The sequence below is a fragment of the Suncus etruscus genome, chromosome X (assembly GCF_024139225.1).
Source record: "Suncus etruscus isolate mSunEtr1 chromosome X, mSunEtr1.pri.cur, whole genome shotgun sequence".
Taxonomy (NCBI): Eukaryota; Metazoa; Chordata; class Mammalia; order Eulipotyphla; family Soricidae; genus Suncus; species Suncus etruscus.
In genome coordinates this window covers 68,430,727-68,456,081 of record NC_064868.1, presented here as the reverse complement: position 1 = coordinate 68,456,081, position 25,355 = coordinate 68,430,727, and the positions used below count along the sequence as shown (strand labels likewise).

At 33.0% G+C, this 25,355-nt stretch overlaps 1 protein-coding gene across 1 annotated transcript in view; it reads right to left on the bottom strand.

Moving 5' to 3' along the window:
• Nucleotides 1-25,355, bottom strand: part of DIAPH2 (diaphanous related formin 2) — a 370,213-nt gene that overhangs the window by 275,301 nt on the left and 69,557 nt on the right. Inside the window, exons 2-4 of the mRNA XM_049766649.1 lie at nucleotides 17,167-17,199; nucleotides 14,204-14,380; nucleotides 8,857-8,961 (exon numbers count right to left, since the gene is read on the bottom strand). Of these exons, the coding sequence (XP_049622606.1) occupies nucleotides 8,857-8,961; nucleotides 14,204-14,380; nucleotides 17,167-17,199 (315 nt within the window). The remainder of the gene's footprint in view (nucleotides 1-8,856; nucleotides 8,962-14,203; nucleotides 14,381-17,166; nucleotides 17,200-25,355) is intronic.

Sequence of the window (25,355 nt, the reverse complement as noted above, 5' to 3'; positions counted from 1 at the left end):
AGAGGGCACTAGGCTCAAAAAGCCTTTGGTTTCCTGTACCCACAATTATCATGAAATGCTCAGGGTAAAAGGGATATTGATAGATATTCTGGCATAAATTTGTACTTCTCATTTGAGACATAGTTTTATTTATATCCTAATGACTTTTCTCTGAGTCCCTCTAAAGACCATCAAGATTTCTGTAAATCAAAACTGTTTCCTAGTTACCAAGCAAATTTGATGAGGCCTGGTCAGCCTAGTCCTAATAAGTAGAGATAAGTATGTGAAGATTTCTGCAGAACTAGAGTCGTCTGGTCCTATGACAAGGCCACTTGGTTCTAAAGATAATCTTTGCATCATAGCAAAACCCAATTTAGCCATGTAGTAAACAGCCATACAAAAGACCTACCCTGGAAAAAAGGAACTGGACATTCAACCCACAAAGCTGATTCTGCAGATTTATGAGACTTTGGGAAATTAGGGTATTGTTAAATCTTAGGCCAAAAGTAAGTGATATTTTGGTACAATACGTATTGTAATCATTGTATTAAGCAGGATGTCAATTAATTCTATACAGTGATTTGATGATTATCTATACCTCACAGAAGCAACATGTTTTCCTGCTATGCAAACTATTGATCACCCCTTCTTCCTTGACAACACAGAATGACTTACTAAAGTAAATGTATAAAAACCCAGCTCTTTGAGTGAATAAACAGGCTAGATCCAAAATCCTCTTTTGGTGTGTGGTCTAGTCACAATTCACCAAATCCTGTGCCCACTCTCCTAGAAGACCACACCGCTGATCCTTTGTCCAGCTGCTCCTGCTCAACTCTGAAAGGCCTGTGACACAGGCAATTGGCTTCTTTCTCTCTCTCCCTTTTGGCACTGTGGCCTGCACTATTGTCAATGGATTGGTGCCTTGCATGTCACTTTCTCCCCTTTCAGCATGAATTCTTGTCCAGAGCGATCAGATCCAACTATCATTGTCCTAGTAGAGACTTCTCTATTCTAACTGTACTTAATGCTCTTTGTGGTGAGCTTGCTACTCTGAGCTGAACCACCTGACCCTTGAGATTCTATTGTCTCTGGGTATTGTTACCATACAATCTCTTATTTTTTCTTATATCCCACAAATGAGTGTGATTATTCTATGTCTATCCCTTTCCCTCTGCCTACTTCCACTCAGCATAATAATCTACATGCCCATCCATGTAGAAGGAAATTTCATAACTTCATTTTCCTAATGACTGAGTAGTATTCCATTGTGTAGAAAATATTCGTGCAAATGATCAAACTCAGGTTGGCTGAGTGAAAGATCTGACCTGCTATAATGCCTCTCTAGTCCTCACCAAAGTAATTTTAAATATATTCTTTGCTCTCTGTTGTCTCAAAAAAGCAAATAATCTTCCTCTTTAAGACAACATTGTCACTCAAAGTCCACCACTAATTCTTCATTAATTCCACTAAAGACTAATTCCTAGGTATTAGCAAGTTATCAATAGGTTGACAAAATCAAGTAAGGAAAATAAACAGCTGATATTTTGGGGTGGTGATGCTCAAGGAATCATGTACTGGAGACTAAACCCACATCAGTAAGTTATGCACCCTACCCACTGTGGCTCAGGTCATAGGCCATAAGTTTTTTACACTGGTTATGGAGCATGATATATTTATATAAGGTTTATATCTTAAAATGCCTTCTAAAAGTATCAACTGTGTCATTTAAAACAAATGAAGAAGAAAAAACTTTCGATGTATCATACATAGCATTTTGGCCTGACACTTTACATTCTATATTGCATCTTCATTTTGATTTTGATTTACTTTCATGCCATTAGACTGAAGGGTTTTTTTTCCTGAGCAGTGGTGTTCTATATATTGTGAAAGAGAGAAATACAAATGATCATAGTAAATACAATAACTATTATACAGAAGAATATACATATTATAGTAAGGAAATAGATATTTAGGGTATTCTCTCTTAAGATTCTTATAAACCTTGATAGATATTTAGGAGCTTGCTGGGCAAATTTCAATAGAAAAATATATTGGTACTTCAGCTCAAAAAAATAAATATTGTTGATTTTGACATTAGGAAAATAGGGTCCTAATTGTCAAATATCCCCATACTGTACATAAAAAATAATGAGTATATACAAAAATGAGGCTAAAATGAAGAGGTCATTGGGGATCAGGTGTGAAAGCTTCTAAGGCATAAAATGTAGCTTTCTACTAATAAGGTAAACTATGCATGGGCATAATGAAAGAATAAAAGAACAAGAGACTGATTAGTGTGTTCTAGCAATCAAAATGTATTAATGAATCTGAACAAAATAATAGCAGTACAAAAGAATTGGGGAAGAGAACTGAATATTATTTGGGATAAATAATCAAGAGACTATATTTAGAATTTAGGTAAAACTATACTGTCTTCTGGCATAGCACATTGGATTATTTATGGTTCTAAACAAAAACAGTAATAATAAAATAAATTCAAATTTGTGATTCCTTTATCTCCAAAACATCCATAATTTCACTATCCCTTTCCTACTGCTTGTTTTCAGTTTAATATAGATCCTCACATATTCAATTATAAGCATGGTTCACTAAATAAGTTTCTCATCTCTTTCACTGACTTAAAATATAATAGAATTTCAGGAGTTTTACTTCAAAAAATTGTGTGAAATAATCATGTGTCCTACCAATAAAGTTCCAGAACCATCCAAACAAACTAAAACTACACCTGTGCCTGGAGTAGTGCTGATGAATCATATGAAATTTTCATTCTTATTGTTTTTAGGAACTTACATCTATGCTGTTTTTCATAGCAGCTACATTAATATAATTCCCCAGCAAGATGTATTAGAGTTCTTTTTATCTCCACTTAGAAAATCTTGAAGAATACAAAAATTTTCACAAGTATTTTCACTAATATTGTTAAATTTCTTTTTTATTTATTGTTTAATTTATTTTTCCATTATCACTATGATTCTCCTATGACTCAAACTAATTTCTAGTCATTCAGTTGAACTTCAAAACACTCATTGAATTTAAATTTTGAATCTTCCAAAAATACTTTTTGTTTCAACAAAGTATATTAAAAAGTCTAAATAAAAATATATTTTAAAGGCAAACAAATGCTGATAGATTCACTATTCAAGACACTGTAGCATTTTATTCTAAGGACAATATTTCATGTTCTGTTCTTTATAGACAGAATGTTAATTAATGGAGGCAAAGTACATACAAGTAGCTCTTGTAATTATAAGTGATTAAATATCAGCCACTGTTGTCGTACACATGTAAAATCACTTTACTTTGTACTTTCATCTTTTATAAGTTAATTAGCACAAGTAACCCTAGTTAAGTCAACCTGACCCTTAAGTGATTTATGTCAAACTATGTCTAATAAAAGTGGCAGGGAAGCAGCAGGAAAGAATCCTGGCTGACTCAGTAAGATCCAAGAGACTGCTCAACATCCCTAGCTGAAAATGCACTTTTGACTGTATGATTTCTTGTACAAAACTGCAAGCTGAGCCCCTACAGAATTACCCACACAGAAGTCAGTTTTGTTTTTATTATGTATAGTATATCATGCTAAAATAGCACTGAAATATTTCCTTAAGTAAAAGCCCTTTAAATTACAGCAGCAGAAATAAATGTTAAAAATAATGTAAGATGATCATTCTAATTTATTCATATAACTGAAGTTCAGAGAAATTGCCTAACTATCCTGAAGTCACAGAGTTTGAAAAAAGAGTAAATGTAAACAAGATTAGTTTAATTTTAATTTTAATACTAAAAGTATGTGGACATTTTACTAAGTATTCCTATAAGTATAAAACATAATTTTATAGGTTCCCCCCTGCCACCATAGAAAGAGGTAAAAGATGCAATGTCAACAAATCATAACAACTGAAACAAGTACAATATAAAAACATGAAAATAAAATCACAGGAAAGAAACCATAGCTAAGTTTTATTCACTTGATCTTAATATCTATCACGCTGTTTGGGTAAAATAAACACCAATATAATAACCAACTTTATCATTAAACAAACGCAATTCCCCCAAACACAAATTTAAATCTAGGAATTTGTACTCACCATAACTTTACTTTCTACATCTGCAAACAAATATCAATGTAGAGAGGGTATGATATAAATAAATATCAGCAATATTTGTAACAAGCTCAGTAGTTTAGTGCTTGGTAACGTAAAAAATAGTGCTTGGTAACGTAAAAAATAGTTAACATAATATACTTCTAATACTTTTTTTTTGGTTTTTGGTTTTTGGGCCACACTTGGTGACCCATAGCTCAGGAGTTACTCCTGGCTATGCTCTCAGAAATCGCTCCTGGATCAGGGAACCATATGGGATGCTGGGAATCAAACCCAGGTCCTTCCTGGTTCAGCTGCATGCAAGGCAAACACTACCGTGGCATTATCGCTCCAGCCCCTATACTTCTAATACTTCACATTTAAATATTTAAACAAGTATGAATTTCATTATTGAGTATATTTCAAATATATAAAAAAGTTTTCAAGATTCGGGACCGGAGAGATAGCACAGCGGTGTTTGCCTTGCAAGCAGCCGATCCAGGACCTAAGGTGGTTGGTTCGAATCCTGGCGTCCCACATGGTCCCCCGTGCCTGCCAGGAGCTATTTCTGAGCAGATAGCCAGGAGCAACCCCTGAGTATAGCCAGATATAGCCCAAAAACCAAAAAAGTTTTCAAGATTCAAGAAAAAAATTCAGAAATTACATTAGCACTTGAATATTTTAAACAATGTGCTGCAATGAACTTCTATACCAAGAAAATTTACCATGCAATACAAGATCAAGTAGAATCAGGCTATTTTGCAAACTGAGAACTCATAAAAATTAGAGGAAGTTAATGTTTTCAAAATACTGGTGCTTTTCCCAGGATAACAATCAAGATTAAAACTATTTTAATTACATATATTACATTTGAAGTCATACACTTAGTACAGAAAATAAGGCACTAAGACTAATGGAACAGAACTGAGAGACCAGAGATAAGTCTTCTCATACATGGAAAGTTATATAACAAAGGAAACAAGAGCATAAAATGAAAGACTAAAAAACTCTCCAAAATTGATCAGTAATTAAATAATCAAGCTTTAGAGCTAATACAGTGTTTAGGGCTCTTGCATTTCTTGCCTTGCACATGGGTGACCTGGTTCAATCCTCAATATCATATATGGTTATTTAGCTCCACTAGGAGAGATCCCTGATCACAGAATCAGGAGTAAGCCCTGAGCACTGCTGAGTATGATAGGAATGGGTAGGGAAAGTGGATGGGGGAGGGAAAGGGAGGATAGGGAATGAGGAGGGACTGAGGAAAGAACAGTGGAGGAGAGGGCAGAGAGAGGAAATGAAACAGGATAGGAGAATAAGTGGAGAAGAGGAGGAGAGGGAAGAGAGGAATGGAGAGAAGAGGAGATGGAAAAGAGAAGACAAGGGGAGGGAATGCAGAGATGGTGTTAGGATAGGAGGGCAGGAGAGAGGAGTGAATATTTTCTCAATTTTAGTGACATATCATGAGTTAAATTAAAAAAAATTTTATTATCTTCTACTGAGCACAGTTTGCATTTCACAAACTAATGTTAGGTTTAAAATAATCCATTTACCATCAAAAGTGTACATATATTCTATCAATACATAACATGTCAAATCTCCAGAACATGCATGTTTTAGGATTATTTAGTACCAGTAGTATGATAAGTGTTTTCAATATTAAACAAAGCTTCTTTTACATTTTCTGAGATTGTAAACTGGGTTCTGAATAGTCTCCCAAAAATGCTTATCTACCATATTTTCCGGCGTATAAGACAACTGGGCATATAAGACGATCCCCTAATTTTGCAGTTAAAACATATGTTTAGGCCTATATTTGCTGTATCAGACAGAACATTCCTCTGCTGCAACTGTGTGTACCACAGTGAGCCAATCACAACAAGCAAAGGTTCAAAGGTTCTACTGTAATAGACTTCCTCTCTGACTGGCCAATCTGAGCAGGCTTTTTACAGTGCAGATTCGGGTCCAGAACATTGTCTAATCTGCATGCATAAAAAGCCTGCTTGGATTGGCTGAGTTAGAGAGGCGGTCCAAGCAGCCTTGCAGTGATTGGTCCCTTATTAAGGCACCTTTTCTGGCAATTCCCTGGTGGCTTCAGTTAATCTCCCCCACTACATGAACCAAACAACACCCCATCCTCGGACCCTAGCACTGAACCACCAACACGGTTAGCTGGGTTTTGCCAGAAGTGGCTCCCAGATCTCTGAGTACTGTTTGGGAGCCCCCAAGAAAGAGATTTGGAAACTCTGTGGCCTGATTTTTTTTTGTTTCCTTTAGCGTCATATTGAAACATTTTTCGGGATATACTCAGCTTTAAGATGACCCCCGATTTTCGGTTGACTTTTTTTGTTTCAAAAGTCGTTTTATACGCTAGAAAATACGGTAAATAGTAACAAATGTATCCAAACCTCTCTGGGTACCAAATGTACCCAAAGCCTACTAAATACATGACACTTGCAATGAGCAAATGTGTCCAGCCTCTTCTTGAATTTCCTTGAACACTAACATGTACTTCTTTTGTTTTACATTAGTATAACTATTACTGAAGAGAAAATTAGTAAATAATGCTTATATCATTTTAAATTTTCTTGTATTATATTGGTCCATACTACTTTTTGGAGCCAGTAATAAAGCAAAGCATTTTGATCCTAATAATGAGAATGTACGAGAGAAATAGAAAGCCTGTCTAGAGTACAGGCGGGGGTCGGGTGGGGAGGAGGGAGATTTGGGACATTGGTGATGGGAATGTTGCACTGGTGATGGGTGGTGTTCTTTACATGACTGAAACCCAAACACAATTATGTATGTAATCAAGGTGTTTAAATAAAAAATATATATGTATATATACAGATATATACATATACATATATACATATATACATATACATATATATACGTATATACATATATACATATATATATAAATATATATATAAAAGAAACAGATTCTGAGTTTGTATTGCTTCCCAATAAACACACCGGATCTCAGCGAGAAACTGTTTGCGGTTTCAGTTTTCCACAACTTAGCTATCTGCCTGATAGCCTTAGTGTTAGGAGCAGAATGTCTGAGATGGAATTTTCCTGGACCTGTACCATCCCCTTCAAATTTGTGTGAATCATTTCCTGTGTTAATGTTTTCGTTCAGACATATGTCTCCCCCAAGCCTTTGGGATTTGGGGCTATGAGGCTTCTACTTCAGATCACTTAAAGACTGCTTACAATAGAAAGGATAATAAAGAACCAAATCCCCAACAACAGAAAACTGGCTCAAAAATTTGTAGTGTATATATAGCTCTATGAAAGGATAAAATCTTGCCCTTTGCTACAACTTGGGTGAAACAAGATATGTCAGTAGGAGAGAAATAAATGTCACATAATCTCATATCTGGTATGTTAAGAAACAAAGCAAGGGAATGAAAAGTAGCCAATATAAAACCCTTGAACTTTTGACTTAAAATCTGAGATAACCTAGAGAGAGAGGAGGAGGATTGAGTATGGGAAAGTAATGGATGGACTAGTCTACAGTGATATAAGAATAGTGGCATTTGTGCTTTGGTGGTGGGGTAGGATCAATAAATTGTATATCAAAAGAATAAACATTATTAATATTGGAAACATCTACTTTAACAACATGAAATAACAAGTTTATTTCAAAAATATGCATGTTTTAATTAAATATGTCCTCAATAATATTTTTACATAAATGTAAGATACATTTCACCATTTAAAAATACATTTTGGGGCCAGAAAGATAGCACAGTACTTACATCCTTTGCCTTCCTTGCAGCCGACCCAGGTTCAATTCCTAGCATCTCACATCGTCCCCCAAGTCTGACAGAACTATTTCTGAGTGTAGAGCCATGAGTAACCCCTGATCGCCATCAGGGTGACCAAAAATACCCCAAGAAAATAATAATAAATAATCAAAGCATACATTTTTCTGGAACTAAAAGGGTAGTATAGAGGATAGTACAGAGGATAGAGAGTTTCTTAAATTCACATTCTTAAATTTGGTTTTAATCCTTATTACCCCAGATAGGACCCCAAGCCTGCAAGAATTTATCCCTAAGCTCAGAACCTGGAGCAAACACTGACTCCAAAACATAAAATACTGATGATTTCTTCTAACCAAAAATGCAAATCTAAGACTACAGATGTACCTTAAGCAAATAAAACAAATTATTCCATTTAACTACTGAAAACAAGAAACAAATCTTTTTTAAAGACAGATGATAAGTCTTTTAAAATACTACTTAAAATCATTTGAAACACAAATTTGATCAAAACATTCTTTATATATTAAGCAACATATGTAATGACAAAATAGTTCATATACTTAGCACAATTAAAAGAATAGAAAACTAATGAAACTACTTAGCAAATCTTTCTAAGGCATAAATTAGACAGAACCTTAATATAAATTTAAATCTGTAATTATACATGTATGTGCCTTATTGCACAAAATTCAAAATTTTATTATTAAAATAACTATAGCAATGTAATACTTTCAGTTTGCTATCAATTTTTAGTAAATTCACAAAATCTCTTCTCACTTTAATATGTCAGAGATGCCTATTCTTAGTCTATGTTATTTATAATATCTAATTTATGTTCAGTTATGAACATATGTTAAATGTATGCTATGTAAAAATAAATGCATTTTTCTAGATTTTCTATGAGTTAATTGAGAAAACACAAAGAACAAGGTATATTAATTTTAAGTATTTTAATATTAAGTTACTTATGTTGGTGCTGGTAAAATATCAATAATTACCGATTTTGAAGTAGCAGAAATATACTGTCCAACCATCTCACGCTTAGTGGTAAAATCCTTGTTTCGTAAAGGAGCTTTCCGTTCTTCATTAAGGTTCATATCCTCCTATGATTTGAAAAATACATTAACTGTGAGCACTAACAAACATCTGCTTAAGAGTTTCAAAAATAATTAATATGCTAATATTCTGTTTTAAAATAATTAACTTGTGTTGCTAAAAAGTACATTTTTTAATTTTCATATATATTTTAGGATTACACCCAGCAGTGTTCAGGGTTTCTTATACCCTAACCTCAGCGCCATTTTTCTGGCTCCCACAAGTATAAAATTTTCCTTTCCTTTTGAAATTTCACTATAACAACACACCTAACATTTTCACTAAATAAATTTCTTTTTCATCTTGGAAGTCAAGTGAACCCTTAACACAGATGTAAGCGGCTTCAAAAAAAAAAGGTGGGCTAGCCTAAAATAGTTAACAAATGAAAAGCAATCCAGGGAATAGAATAAAAACATGTCATATATATGTATCAAAAGTTATAAAGATCTTTTAGAAGTCAACAATAAAATGACAACTCATATATAAATGGTCTAAAGGAGAACATGTTGGCCACTGAATTTTCCCAGGTATATTGATGTGGGATGGCATGTCAAGCTTTCTTGTAATGGGGTAGGAAGATCCCCCTTTCTGTTTGAAGGCACAGCCACACCTGATAAATGTGTGAAAGCTGCCATTCCTGACATACCAGGCACATCTGAAAACCTCTAACAAAAATGGCCCAACTCCACAACTAAAACTTATCAAACTACAGATACACCAATTTTTCCCAAATCCATAGACACTGGATGTGTAGCTGCATATGCAGCCATGACACAGCTCAAAATTTATAGTACAGCCAGCCCAGTAGGATTATAGAAAATTGGATGACAAATTTGCATAGAAGGCCACTAAACTCATTGAACCAAAACAAGAACACTAACGGCTCAGTTAACAATAATTGCATTCCCAGTAAATCCTTAGACAATGACTTTAGTAACACCATTGAGACATGGAACAATTATTCAGATGTACATTTACTGATCTAAGTTTTGATCATTCCATTTGCCTTTGTGCTGCTACACCGAACAATATTAAATAAATTTGTTTGTACCTGAAAACTGAAGCAACTGTAAAATGTTTAAACCTAAGTACACAGAATGCTACAGCATAAAGAAAATAATGTATTCCTTTATTATAAAAGCAAGATCATTATATATTCATATATTTATAGTCTTTTGAATTGAGATATATAGAAAACATTACATTTGTTGTTCTTTTAATAGATTAACTCTAGTATCTGAAAAGAATGTAAAAATTATAAAATTTAGCAATAGTGGGGCATTTTACATTAGAAAAGGCCAAATTATTTGTAAATGATTACTGTATTATTATTTGTAAACAACTATTTTTTTAAAACTATCATATAAATTCATTACAAAGGAATCCATAGGTACAATCCGGGTAAGTCTCATTTATACCTTCCTCACTATTCCTCTTTCTTCCGAAAATTAGTTAACATGTCTGAAACTGATATGTGAAAACATACATAAGACTATAAGGCTACACATTAAGGATATGAAAGAAAATATAAAAAACGCCCATGCCCCTGATGTTATTTACTGAAGAATATGTTTTAAAAATACAATTTAGGAGCCAGGGCCACAGTACAGTGAGGACCTTACACACAGCTGACTCAGTTTCACTCCCTAGCAGCCTAAATGTTCCCAGAGCCCACTAGGAGTGATCCCTGAGCACAGAGCCAAGAGTAAACCCTGAACACCACTGGATGTGTCTAAAATAAATTCATTTAACTAAAATTTTAAAAATACAATATTTCACACTAGGCAGAAAAACAATGACTATAATCAAGGAATACTACCCATTTCTCAGCAGGAAACATTTGTTTATTCATAGAATAAATTAGAAAACATTTATATCATTAATAATTGTTGCTAATAATGTTCCTCTATTTGGGCATAAGTATAATTGTCAGTTCTATATTTCATATGTAACAAATTTAAAACCAAATATCAGAACCAAATAAACATAGAAATAAACTTCCTAATTATTTGCTTTTATATCGTAAGATATAGAATGTGACACAATGACATTAATCTGACTAAAATCCTAATTCTTAAATCAAAAATTTTATATGTTTAATAAATAATAAACTCATTTTAAATCTGTTCATGTTATTTCTAACTGCTTTCTTTCGTATTAGATGATGTACCTAGTATTTTATATGGTTAATTCAAAAAATAAATATTTTTCTGAAAAGCAATAAATTAAAAATTTTAAACATTGTGGCCAGCGAGGTGGCACTAGAGGTAAGGTGTCTGTCTTGCAAGCGCTAGCCAAGGAAGGACCATGGTTCGATCCCCCGGCATCCCATATGGTCCCCCCAAGCCAGGGGCAATTTCTGAGCGCTTAGCCAGAAGTAACCCCTGATTATCAAATGGGTGTGGTCCGAAAAGCCAAAAAAATGTTTTAAACATTACTATAATACTGAAGAATTTGAGAAATATTTTCTACAAAGGAACAGACAGTAATTGCTTATACTTAGTCACATGGTCTCAACATAAATTATTGACTCTACACTTGCATGAAGCCACTCCATACAGATCCTAGGAACATAAAGACACAAATCTATAATAGACAAAACTTTATTTTCCAAACACTGAATTTTATATAATATTCAAGTGTTCTGAAAGTCATCTTTTGCATTTTTAGTCATTTATATATAGAGAAAGTGAGTGAAATATTTTTATTGAAAGCAATTTAGAATACAACAGAGAATGAAATGCATGTTCCAGAGCCTGATAACATGAGCTTGATAAAGCAAACAAGCTTAACAATATATTTTAAAATATTAACTTCATGAGTTATTTTAAAATTTTAATTTAAAATTAAATTATTAAAATTTTAGGGACAGGGATGATGTACTTGAGATCTATATGTCTCCTATAGATGTATTAAAGTATTTGATATTCAATAAACATTTGTCTCATAAATATATATTATAGATTAGTAAGAAACTTCTTAGAAGATGGCAGAGAAAGGATGGATCATAAAAATACTTTTAGCAACGTTTAGTAGACTTAAAAAAGAAACTAGTAAAACATGATAGTAGATTTTTTAATAGTTGTAGTAGATTTTTAAAATTAGTTTATCACTGATAGATCAACTTGGCAAAAATTTAATAAATAAAAACATCTTTAAAGGAAGACATGGAAGTGATGGGCCTAACAAAAATATATAGGGCTATTCATCCCCAAAACTAGAGTACATTCTTCTCTACCATATATACAGCATCCTCCAATGTAGACTATATATTTTGTCATAAAAACAGAGCCAAAGGTATATGGTAAAATAATTAGGTAGTAGAGGGTGAACATGTCTATTAAACCTAGTTTTTATTATCAAAAACTGTTATCATCAAAGACTCTTATTTCTTTACTGACAGCTGATTAATTTATCAATTAAAGAGAGTAGGTATTACGGTTATTTTCTAGAATTGTGTTGTCATTACATAGCCATCTTTATAGTTCTTCTGATCTATCAGTAGTTGCCTTATAACTAACTGCTTCATTCTTCATTCAATGCATATATGTTGATACAAGTTAATCTATAAATCCTCAGCTTTCCCTTAATTGATCCCTAAGGGATATAATGTTGATCCCTTCCTCTTATTATTTTCTTCAGCTTGAATATTATTAGGTCTGTTGCAAGTATTGCCTTCCCTGTATTTATTAAATTTGTCATTAGCCTGTCTGATTGTTTTAGCAGCCTGGCATTGAGACCTAAATTTAAATTGAGAGTTTAGCAAATTTCTTGTAAGAAACTGAAGGTGAAATTTTCTTTCTTCATTCAGCAACTCTGTGCCATCTTATGGGGGACTTCAGTTCATTGATATTTAGATAAATTATTATACGAAGAAAGAATTTGTTGCCATACATCCATGAGAAATTTTGTTGCTCATCTATGGTCTTTGTTTTTTATATGAGGCCATACAATATCCCTGCCATAGCTAGCTTATATGTTGTAAATATCCTCAGTTGCTGTTTTTCTGAGAAGATTATTTTTTTCCATTTATGAGTCACATGTGGGTTACTCCTGGCTCTTTGCTCAGAAATCACTCTTTGCATACCATATGGGATACTAGTAATCAAACCTGGGTCGACCATGTGCAATACACATACCCAATCAATGTGCTATTGCTCTATCTCCGGGCAAAATATTCATGAATGGAGTTTCCTTTTATTTAATACTTTTAAATGACATTCCATTCTCTTCTTGCATGTAAAGTTGTATCTGAGCATGCTTTTAGTCACCCTTACCTTTTATTTTAATGTTGCTGAAGGGACTTCTAACATGCCTACAAACATTAATTGAAAATTAACACAACACTGTATTTCAAACCACTAGTTAGTTGGATGTTGCTTAACACAAGTTGTGGTGACAAAAATCAATGCCAAAACCAAAGTGTAAATAGACATCCAGAAAAATATTTGTTACCCAAAATGAAAGAATTGTAAATAAATTAATTGTAAATAAATTAAGATATACCTTCTTCTTTGATCATGCAAACCAATGTCATCTCTCCTCCATATTCTATGATAAATTGTTCTAAACTTGGAATATTACATTTTCGTAGTTTTAAAATCACACCAGGCTAGGTTCAGATGTACTTCTGGCTTTACACTCACGGTTCACTCCTGACAAGCTCATGGAATCACATGGTTCCCAGGATTGAGTCTGGATCCGACACATGTAAGGCAAGCACTGTACTCGTTTCATAATATATTTTTATATAAGAAATAATATAGCTATGTATCTATAAAAGTTTTTTGTATAACTGTTGTTGCTAGAACAAACAAGAATTATTTTGTTACTTCTACTGTTTTAATTCTTATATTCATCTTTCTGATTCTACTTCATGTACCAAACAAGATACCTTCTCCTGTTATGAGAAAAAATTATTAGGACTTGTCTGCTTTACAGCAACAGGAACAAAAATGAGTTAATTTAAAAAGTCAATTCAGTGTTCTAGAAAAAAAAACATTCCAGGAAATAAAAACAGAAATAAGACATCACTTGTTTTCACTGGCCTAATGAAAGAGATAAACAGGCAAGGATTTTTTTTGCTGAAAACAAAATCCATTCACATATAAAAATTATTCTGTTCTATCAACAAGCTTCTGGTCTTTTCTTTAAGTATTAGATACACAGTTCATAAAACATTCCTACTTCAATGCACAGCTATTCTGGACATTGGTACTTTTCAATCCCTAAATTAGGAATTTAACTTACCATCATTTTTTCAAAAAGATCCAGTACTTCTTTTTCTGATAAATTTAAAGATCTTTCATCATATAATGGCTGAGCTGCTGGAAACTCACTCATTGCAACTTGTGAATCAATAGGATGCTGAATAAGAGGCTTCTCTTTTTTGACAGTAGATTTTCTAAAACTTGTAATTCTGTCACGCTAAAAACAGGAAAAGAACCATGCATATGAATAACTGAGGTATCAAAATGACATTTATATAATATATACCATTATTGTCACCTGACAATACTGTTATTTTGAGTAGCAATTGCCACGTAAGAAATTGCACTATTTTGAAACCTTTGAAAATGTGGGTTATAGAGGGTAATCCTCAAAACGAAAATTTAGTCCCTTATCATTTCTGTTTCGCAAAGTATATAAAAAAAAAACAAGTCTGCTGTCAAATTCATGTGGTGGAAGGAAAAATTAACTTTAGTAGCAACTTTCCCGGTGAGAAAAAAATAAAGAAGGAAAAGTTTTGGATATTCTATTCTGAGGGGGAAGTTGGAGTAATTTTTCTCTTCTTAAAAGTGACAAAAAATTGTGATAATTATGATTATTTGCCAATTAACTGGCTTGAGAAAAGCAGCTAAAAGAAAAGACAATGGAGGCAGATGATCTGGGTTTAAATGTGCCATTTACTTGAAGAGTAATTCTGTGCAAATTACTTGCTTTATTTATGATTATTTCTTCATTACTAAAATAGATATAATGAGCTAACTAACGTTAAATTAAATTAGAAAATAATTCAATTAAATTGTAACAATTGTAATACCTATACCATAAAAGAACAGAGGCATTTAAATTAAATTGATATTCTTTGTGTGCATAGTTTCTATTTAGTTATTATTATTCCTATTACCATCATTTCCCCAATTATCTCTGCTCTAAAAGTGGAACCAATAAGAAAGCAAAATTAAAACACCACTGTTCATTTATTAAAATCATAACATAAATATCTTATGCCTATAAATATTATCCAAAATTGCTGTTTTATGAATATTGACTATGAAATAATTATTCCATGCACAGTGTCTAATAGACTGCTATTTCACCATGACTTAAATATTTCAACTGAAAAAAATATTTATTTTAAACCACAAAATAATATGTATAAAAAGTTAGTAGTGACTATAAAATTGAAGAACTCAATTTTATTATGGTTTATTATGGTTAGAAAGCACATGCATATCACCAGCTCACGTTAAACATGCATACACTTTAGAAATAATAGCAACAGCTCTTTTCACGAGACTGAATTCTTATTAATTAACTCAACAACAAAGAAAAAAACAAAATATTAACATAGTTCATGTAAAATTTTGTTAGACTCGGAGAAAGATATACATTTAAATTTAATTCCAAAAATAGTTTTTTGGAAGAGTGTACTTTAAAAGGGAGAAATACAAGTAACTTTCCACAACCTATTCAGGATTACAATATTTTTATATCTCATTGCTTAAAAAGATTATATCCATGATAATTTGTAGGAACAGCCAATACAATGATCTTGGGGACATGAAGGCCACTTCCAGGGATATCCAACCAAAGTGGCCAAATAGTACAATGCTAGGACATTTTGTATTACTTGGGATCTGTGATGCTGCAGGCCAGTAGGGTCACAACTTGGGCTATAATAGATCAAAATTGGTCTCACATATCCAGCCTTGATATCAGTCCCATCTCTCCATCTCCAAACCATAACACTTTAGAGATAGGGAGATACTAGAAAATAATTTAGATCCACTGATTTTGTGGGGTGGGGGTGAATGACTGACTAAAGAATCCATTCTTACGAGTACACAGTAGTCATGTGAAAATAAACTTCATTTCTTAAAATCACTTTGATAATATAAAAATTTTCTCTTATTTGAGAAAAATCAAATTGGCTTAGGTACATATATATCTTTAAAGGACTCATGGAAAAAACTTAAGTAATCCCAAATAAGCTATTTATCCAACATTCAAATTGTACTAAGAGTGGACATAAAAGCATTCAAATATGAAATCAACCAAATAAAATATCACTATTTCTTTTCCTTTGTATTAAAACTTTACTTTTATAATGCCAATCTTTTTTATTGAATAACATTTTACCTACATATTTATCATTCACTTTGTGATGATAAAATTAAGTTAAAAGTACTTTAACGTACTTAAATTACTAATAATATAATCCACAATGTTTGTAGATAAGAAATATCAAAATGTAAAAAACTGGTACTACTTAAAGAGACATTTTTTAAGTTTAACTATGAAGAGGCACACTAAATTTTGAACCTCTGAGTATTTCTATGAGAGACTTCAAAATCAAATATATATAAGAATTTTAATATAATAGTACAAATTTAATTAAACTTCTGAACTGAGCATATCTAATTTTGTTCTTCAGGGGTAGTTGGACCCCAGAAGCAGTGTTCAGAGCTTAACCTGACTTCATGCTCAGAACTAACTCCTGACAAAATTCAGGAGACCATATTCTGAGTACCATCACAAGCAAAGCCAGTACCCTAACCTTTATTGTATCTCTCTGACCCAGCTTCTCTATTTAATTTTCTCCAATATTAACATTAATATTTGACACTTAATATCCATTTACATTGCTATAATATATATATTACATATACATATATTTTGATTTACTAGAGAATAAAATTTAAAGTAAATTGCAATCTGGAATAAACTCAGAATTTAATAAGCATAAAATGTCAGCCAGGTAGAAAAAGTAAATAATGAGTAAAACAAAAATTTTTGACATCTCATATAATAATGATAATTTGTTTTGAAACTCATTCTATTTATAATTGAACAAAACTACTGTGTTATATTATATTTTGTAAAGTTCTATTTTTATATTACATATTTTACTGCTTTCATGTCCACCTACTTTAATAAATGGCAACATGCATAAGTAATATAATAACATGCTACTAAGACCACCTTACCACATCATCTGCCAAAGTTTTAATTTGAATGTTCTATTAAAATCAAAAGGAAAAAAAATACCTGTCAGATAAAAGAAATTCATAGATAAAACAAATAAATAAACCCCCAATCTACATTTATCACCTACAGAAAAATATTTAGAATTAAAATATATAAGCAAGGATATTCTTTAGAAAGGAAAAAGCATTTAAAGATAATTATTACTATTTGGTGAATGTGTATATTTATTTTAAAGATCATTCCTAAGGTACTATATTCAGATTTTGTACATACATCACTACCTGAGAAAAAGTATAGTACATTTGTAAACCCTGATAAATTTTTCAACATTTTAAAGAAATGGTTTTGCTACAATAATTATTTTAATGAAAAAGAGAAAATATAATTTAATAGTAATAAAATATATTAAAATATCCCAGTTGTGGCTGTAGTGATAGCACAGTGGGGAGGATGTTTGTCTTGCATGCAGCCGGCCTGGGTTTGATCCCTGGCATCCCATATGCATCCCGAGCCTACCAGTAGTAATTTCTGAACTAGAGCCAGGAGCATCCCCTGAGTGTCCTTGAGCATGCCCAAACAAACAAGCAAAAAGAACAAATAAATAAATAATAAAATAGCCCAGCATCATAACTTAGTGTTAAATCTAATAATTGATACATTTTAAAAATAAGATTAATATTTTTATAAATTGCTTATTTGATCAAATTTATTGACTTAAAAAGACCATTATTCTTATTCTATATACAATGGGCATATTGCTACTGTTAACATAATGCTTCTGTTAACCACGCTAACATTTCTAGTGATTTTCAGAACTGGAAACTACACAAAAAGAAATAACAGTTGGACTTTTGAAGAAATGGGGTATCTCCAAAAGTCCAATACTTATTTCTTTTTGTGCAGTTTCCAATTCTGAAAATCACTAGAAATGTTAGTAGAGTGGTTAATCATAACTATAAGACACACATGACTACCATTATTTGAAATACTAAAAATACTAAAGAAGTTTCTAACTATTTAATAATATTACATGGTTCAATATATGTTTTATAACTTAATATAATATTCAGTCACCAAGGTTGACTAATAGTATAATAGGTTGAAGTAGCAATTAAAAGTTAAAATTAAAAACCAGTTTGTTTTAACTGCTTGATAGGAAATAAAATTAATCATTCTGGCATAAACTATACATTTAATCTCAATGAAGTACATGGACTTGGTGATTCATGCAGTTGGTTATTCCTTTTTATTAAGAAAAAATATTAACTATTTACTTTTATTTGAATAATTAAGATTTTAAAGCGAGAATTATTTTCACTCCAATTATTAGAAAATTGTTTTCAAAAATTATCAATCAATTTTCCTGGGTCAAATGAAGCAACTAAAAGTATATGTATAGATATTTTCTACTTTGATCCAATTTTCACTAAAATACATAGTTTTGTATATTGGCACATAAATTTCCATAACAACTGTGTGAGAGTGGTAAAATGAAACAAACAGTTGAATCCAACATTTTGCTGCCTACAAGAAACACATCTGATTAGTTAGAACAAACATAGACTCAAAATCAGAGGGTGGAGGAAAATTACAAAGCAAACATCTCTCTTAAAAAAGCTGGACAGGACAATTTAATATCAGGTAAAAAAAAAAACTTTAGACTCAGAAAAGTCATAAGCTGTTATATATGAAAACATTTCCATAAGATTATTCTTTGCCTGTTGTCCCACCTTGACCTTCCAGGTGGGGGCGCTGTTGAGAGCGGAATAAATAGTTTGGGAGCGAGGTGTTCGGGGTCTTTTGGGAGAGTTTGCTGGGTGGCTCCAGATGTTTTTTGGAGCTAGCAGCAGGCTAGCAAAGGACTCTCTTGGCCCAACCTTTTACCCCTTAACCCTCCTGTCTGCGTGGATTATTTGCTGCGGATAAATATTACCAAGATCTTCCCCCAAAAGTGGAGAAGGGGATGGGAATGAATTTCTCATTCTGGGAGCTCTTTGAGGATACACAAATAACAAATAAATGAGTAAATGGGACCCCACAATAAGCAACAAATATGGACATATTGTATTAATCAAAGAATATATACAAAAGGAAGAAACCACACTCCTAAATACAATGAGGGACAAGCAAAATACTTAATACAATTGCTGACAAATCTGAAAGAGGATATCAATAGTATCAATAGCAACACAATAATAGTGGAAGACCTCAACACTGCCTTGTCATGCCTTGATAAAGTTAACGACGGTGAAACCAACAAGAATATACTAGCTCTGAAAAGAATAAATGAAGAGTGTAGACTAATAGATTTATATAGGACACTCCATCTCCAGAAAACTAGATACACATTGTTCTCCAATATGCATGGGTCATTTTTCAAGATAGACCACATGCTGGCCCATAAAACATATCGCCATAATTCAAGAGAATAGAAACTTTAGAGAATATTTTCTCAGATCACAAGGCACTGACATTAGAAGTGAACTATAAAGGGACACAGAAGAAAAAAGTTATCACCTGGAAATTAAATAGCTCACTACTGAACAATTAGTGGGTCAGAGATTAAATCAAAGAGGAAATCCAAACATTCCTGGAAACAAATAACATTGAAGACACTAATTGTCAGAATTTAAGGGACACAGCAAAAGCAGTACTAAGAGGAAATTTTATTGCTTTGCAAGCACACATCAGAAAGAAAGAAGGGGCCTATATAAAAAGCTTGACACAACTTTTAAAATTAGAAAATGATCAACAAAAGGAATGAAAAGTAGGTAGGCAGAAGGAAATAACAAAGCTTAGAGCAGAAATCAATTAAAAGGAACACACACAAACAATTTGAAAGATCAACGAAAGCAAAAATTGGTTCTTTGAAAAAATAAACAAGACTAATAAACCACTAGCAAAATTCACAAAGAAACAGAGAAAGACAAACTTAATAAACCAAATTAGAAATGAAAAGGGGAGACCACTACAGATACTGCAGAGATTCAAAGGGTAATCAAGATTACTTTGAGAAATTCTATGCCATGAAACATAAGAACCTGGAAGAAGTGGACTTGGACTCCCACAATCCTCCACAGTTAAACCAGGATGATCTAGCATATCTGAGTAGATCCATGACTACTGAATAAATTAAAAGAGTAATCAAAAGTCTTCCTAAAAACAAAAGCCCAGACCCAGATGGATTCACTAATGAATTCTTTCAAACTTTCAAGAGGACCTACTAACAATCTTTTTCAGACTCTTTCATGAAATTGAAAAATCAGAAACACTCCCAAATAGTTTGTATGAAGCTAACATCACCTTCATACCAAAATCAGACAGAGATGCTGGAAAAAAAAGAGAGAAAACTATGAACCAATATCCCTGATGAAAACAAATGCAAAGATCCTCAACAAAAATCTTGCAAATAAGTTTCAACGCCTCATCAAGATCATACAACATGACAAAGTAGGTTTCATTCCAGGAATGCAAGGATGGTTTAAATATGTAAATGAATCAATCAATCAACAAAAGGAAAAATAAAAATTATATGATCATATCATTGATGCAAAGAAAGAATTGGATAAAGTCAAATACCCATTCTTGATAAAAATAAAAAAATTCTCATCAAGATAGAAATGGAAGATTTGCTCAGTACAGTCAAGGGCATCTACAAGACAATGGCAAATATTATTCTAAATGAAATAAACTAAAAGCCTTTCCTCTAAAATCTGGTACAAGACAAGGCTGCACTCTCTTACCACTCCAATTCAATATAAGTCTGGAATTTCTTGCCATAGAGATCAAGCAAGAGAAAGATATCAAGGGCATCAAGATAGGAAAGGAAGAAGTAAAGCTCTCACTATTGGTAGATGGCATGATGCTATATTTAGAAAACCTGAAAGATTATACCAAAATGTTTCTAGAAACAATAGATTCATATAGCAAAGTGGCAGGCTACAAAATTAACATGTAAAATCAATGGACTTCTTGTACACCAATAATGATAAAGAAGAAATGGACATTTCAAATACAATCCCACTCAGTGTCACAGAAACTCAAATACCTTGGAGTTAAAGAAACTAAAAAGGTGGGGCCAGAGAGATAGCATGGAGGGTAAGGCATTTGCCTTTCATGCAGAAGGTCATCGGTTCGAATCCTGGTGTCCCATATGGTCCCCTGAGCCTGCCAGGAGCGATTTCTGAGCATGAAGCCAGGAGTAACCCCTGAGCACTGCTGGGTGTGGCCCAAAAACCAAAAAAAAAGAAACTAAAAAGGTGAAGTAATTATACAAAGGATACTACAATACCCTGCTTCAAGAAATAAAAGAGGACACAAAGAAATGGAGACACATACAATGTTCATGGATTGGGAGGATTAACATTATTAAAATGGCAATATTCCCCGAAGCATTGTACAGATTTAATCCAATCCCTCTAAATATACCAATGACATTTGTCAAAGAAGTGGATCAAACACCACTAAATTCATTTGGAAAAATAAAAACCCACAACTAGCTAAATCAATCCTTGTGAAAAGGAATATGGGGCATCACTTAACCCAACTTTTAATTGAATTACAAAGCTATAGTAATTAAATCAGCATAGTATTGGAATAAAGACAGACCCTCAGATCAGTAGAATAGACTTGACTATTCTAAGAATGTTCCCTAGACAATCAATTAATTTTTGATAAAGGGGCAATAAATGCAAAATGGAGCAAGGAAAGCCTCATCAAGTGTTGGCACAACTAGTTAGTCACTTGCAAAAATGCGGACAGACCTCAATCTAAATCCATGCACAAAGGTCAAATCCAAATGAATTACAGAGCTTGGTATTAGACCCCAAACCATAAGTTATATAGAACAACATATAGGTAAAACACTCTAAGACATTGACACAAAGGCATCTTCAAGGAGGGAACATCACACTACAAACAAGTGGAAGCAGAGACAAACTGATGGAACAGAAGCTGTATTTCAAAGGAAATAATGACTAGGATACAAAAACCACCCATAGAATGTTAGAAACTATTCACCCCATACCCATTAGATATGGGACTGATATCCAAATTATACAAGACACTGACAGAAATTAACAAGAAAACACAATCAAATCCTTTCAAAAATTGGAAAGAAATGAACAGACACTTTCTCAAAGAAGAAATACAAATGGCCAAAGGGCACATGAGAAAATGCTCCATATAACTATTTATGAGGAGATCCAAATCTAAACAATAATGAGGTAACATGTCACACCACAGAGACTGGCACACATCACAAAAAATAAGTACTATTATTCCTGGTGGGATGTGAAGAGAAAGGAACCTCATTCATTGCTGGTGAGAATGTCACCTAGTCCAGCCTTTATGGAAAACAATGTGGAGATTCCTCAAAAAAACTGAAAAATGAGCTCCCATATGATCCAGCTATAGCACTCTTAGGGATTTACCCTAATAACACAAAAATACAATTCAAAAATGCCTTTCTCACACCTATAGCCATTGCAGCACTATTTACAATAGCCAGACTCTGAAAAAAAAAACAAGATGCCCTTCAACAGATGAATGGCTAAAGAAATTATGATACATATATACAATGAAATAGTATGTAGCCACCAGAAGAGATGAAGTTATGAAATTCTTCTATACATGGATGTACATGGAATCTATTTTCTGAGTGAAATAAGTCAGAGGGAGAAAGATAGACGCAGAATAGTCTCACTCATCTATGGGTTTCAAGAAAAATAAAAGACATTATTGTAATAATGAACAGAGAGAATAGTGATGAGGGTCACAATGACCAGCTCACAATATGAAGCCTACCTCAAACTGTGGTGAGTGATGTTAGAGAAATAACTACAGTGACAACTATGGTGACAATGCAAATGAATGAGAGAAGTAAGATGCCTGTCTTGAATACAGGCGGGCGGTGGTAGGGAGACTGGGGATATTGGTGATGGAACTGTTGCACTTGTGAAAAGAGGTGTTCTTTTTATGATTGAAACCCAACCACAATCATTTTTGTAATCAAGGTGCTTAGGTAAAGATGGCATTAAAAAAGAAGCAAAGAACATACATTTAATCATTCTTAAATATAAAAATCTTTTAACCAAATATAAGGCAATCAAAACTTACAATTTTTTATTTTTTATTTTTGGGGACACATATAGTTGTGTGTCAGGACTTACTTTTGGGTCTATTATCAAGTATCACTCCTGGTGCAACATGGCGACTATATGTGATATGAGAAATTGAACTGAGGTCAGCCATGTGCAAGATAACCATCTTTCCTGCCATGCATCGTTCTGGTCCATACAAATGGATATACTAACAAATGTTTAGTTCAGAGATGAAACTCAAGAATGAAAAACTGCTCTCTTAAACATAGTCAGTAAATATAAAAACCAGATAAAAGGAACTCAAATCAGATAAAGTGCTAAAACTACACATAAGATTATATATTGTCAAAAATAAGAGTATTATTATATTAAAGTTATTATTATTTGACTATTATATTCAATATAATATCATTATAGAAAAATAAGATTATGACAGTCAAAGATTCAAGGGTAGATTTTAAATAAAGGATATTAATATTTCAGGGCTGGAGGGAAAGCACAACGGGAAAGCATTTGCCTTGCAAGTGGCTGACTCAGGACAGACCTAGGTTGGTTTTCTGGCATCTCATATGCCCCCCACTCCGAGCCTGCCAGGAGCATTTTCTGAGTGCAGAGCCAGGAGTAACCCCTGAGTGCCACTAGATGTGCCCCGAAAACCAAAATAAAAAATTATTATTTCAATATTCAGCATGTCCTTTTCAATAAGCTTGATTTTTCTTAGACATATGGTATATTTGACATAGATAATAAACAGTTCTACCTAGAAGATCGATTGTTTACTAAGAAAATATACTTGCCTACACTAGCCTAGGAAGGACTGCGGTTTTATTCCCTGGCATCCCCTATGGTCCCCCAAGCCAGGAACGATTTCTGAGTGCAGAGCAAGGAGTAGCCCCTGAGTGTCACTGACCCAAAAACCAAAAGATAAATAAATAAATGGATGAATGAATGAATGAATGAAATATACTTCTGCTGTTGGATCCATCTTTATTTTATGTTGAAGTATGAACTAAAAATCTAATTTTATCTACTATATGTAGATCATAATCTAATATACTCATGTGAAACATGAAAAGCAGTGAGTTGGCAATCACCTAAAATCTTCATTCTATTTTAATACCCTAGATCAAGCTTTCACGAATTTAATGTGTCAGAATTTTAAATGCATCTTTCTGGCTGATCTCATTTTTCTTTAAATTTTTATTTGGGGTGCACACCCAGTTTTCTCAGGGGCTATCTCTGTTGATTCTACACTGAAGGTTTGGGATGGAAGGTAGAGGATATGACTGCCTTGTAATAATACTCAGGGAATTGAACCAGGTCAGTTTTCCCTCAGCCCATTGATCTAATTCAGCTGCATCAGGCTAATCTTGTCTTCAGAGTGGATTAGATTACTGACTACATTAAGTAATGTAGGTTAAACATTGTATGTACTTTTATGAGGAGAGTATTACCATGTCAATTACTTAACCAGGATGGAATCATTAAAATAATAACCTTTACAAATTAAAATGTAATCATTAAAACACTTGAAATCAAGAGAAAAGCAGGAACTTCAGAAGTAACCAAAGAAATACTTTTAGCATTTACTTTAGAAACATACATCTGGCATTTCCCTCCCAAATGAGAGTTGAAATTGTATGACTAAATAAGATTACCAAAGGTTTGTAGTGTTTTGACCCAAAGACCCACGTTTGATATGTAGCACCATATGTTCCTTCAGACATCTAGAGGTGAGGCTCTAAAAGCCCATCTGCACCTCCAGGTTGGCCCAACTTGTATGTGTGAGGCCCTAAATTTCATCCCTGGCACCATACAGCCCTGCTACAGCACTGACAGATATAGACCTGGTCAATCTCTTACACACACACACACACACACACACAGCACCACCACCACTTTTCTTTATTAATTATGTGTCAACAAACATTGAAGGTGACTTCCCAAGTAAACTTTCAGGTTTGCATGCTTGTAAATCATACTAAAACTCCATACACAAAATATTTTAACTGCATGTATTTTCTTTATATAATAATATTTCTTAACTATCTATTTGAATCTGAATAAAAATAAATGCATAAAAATCA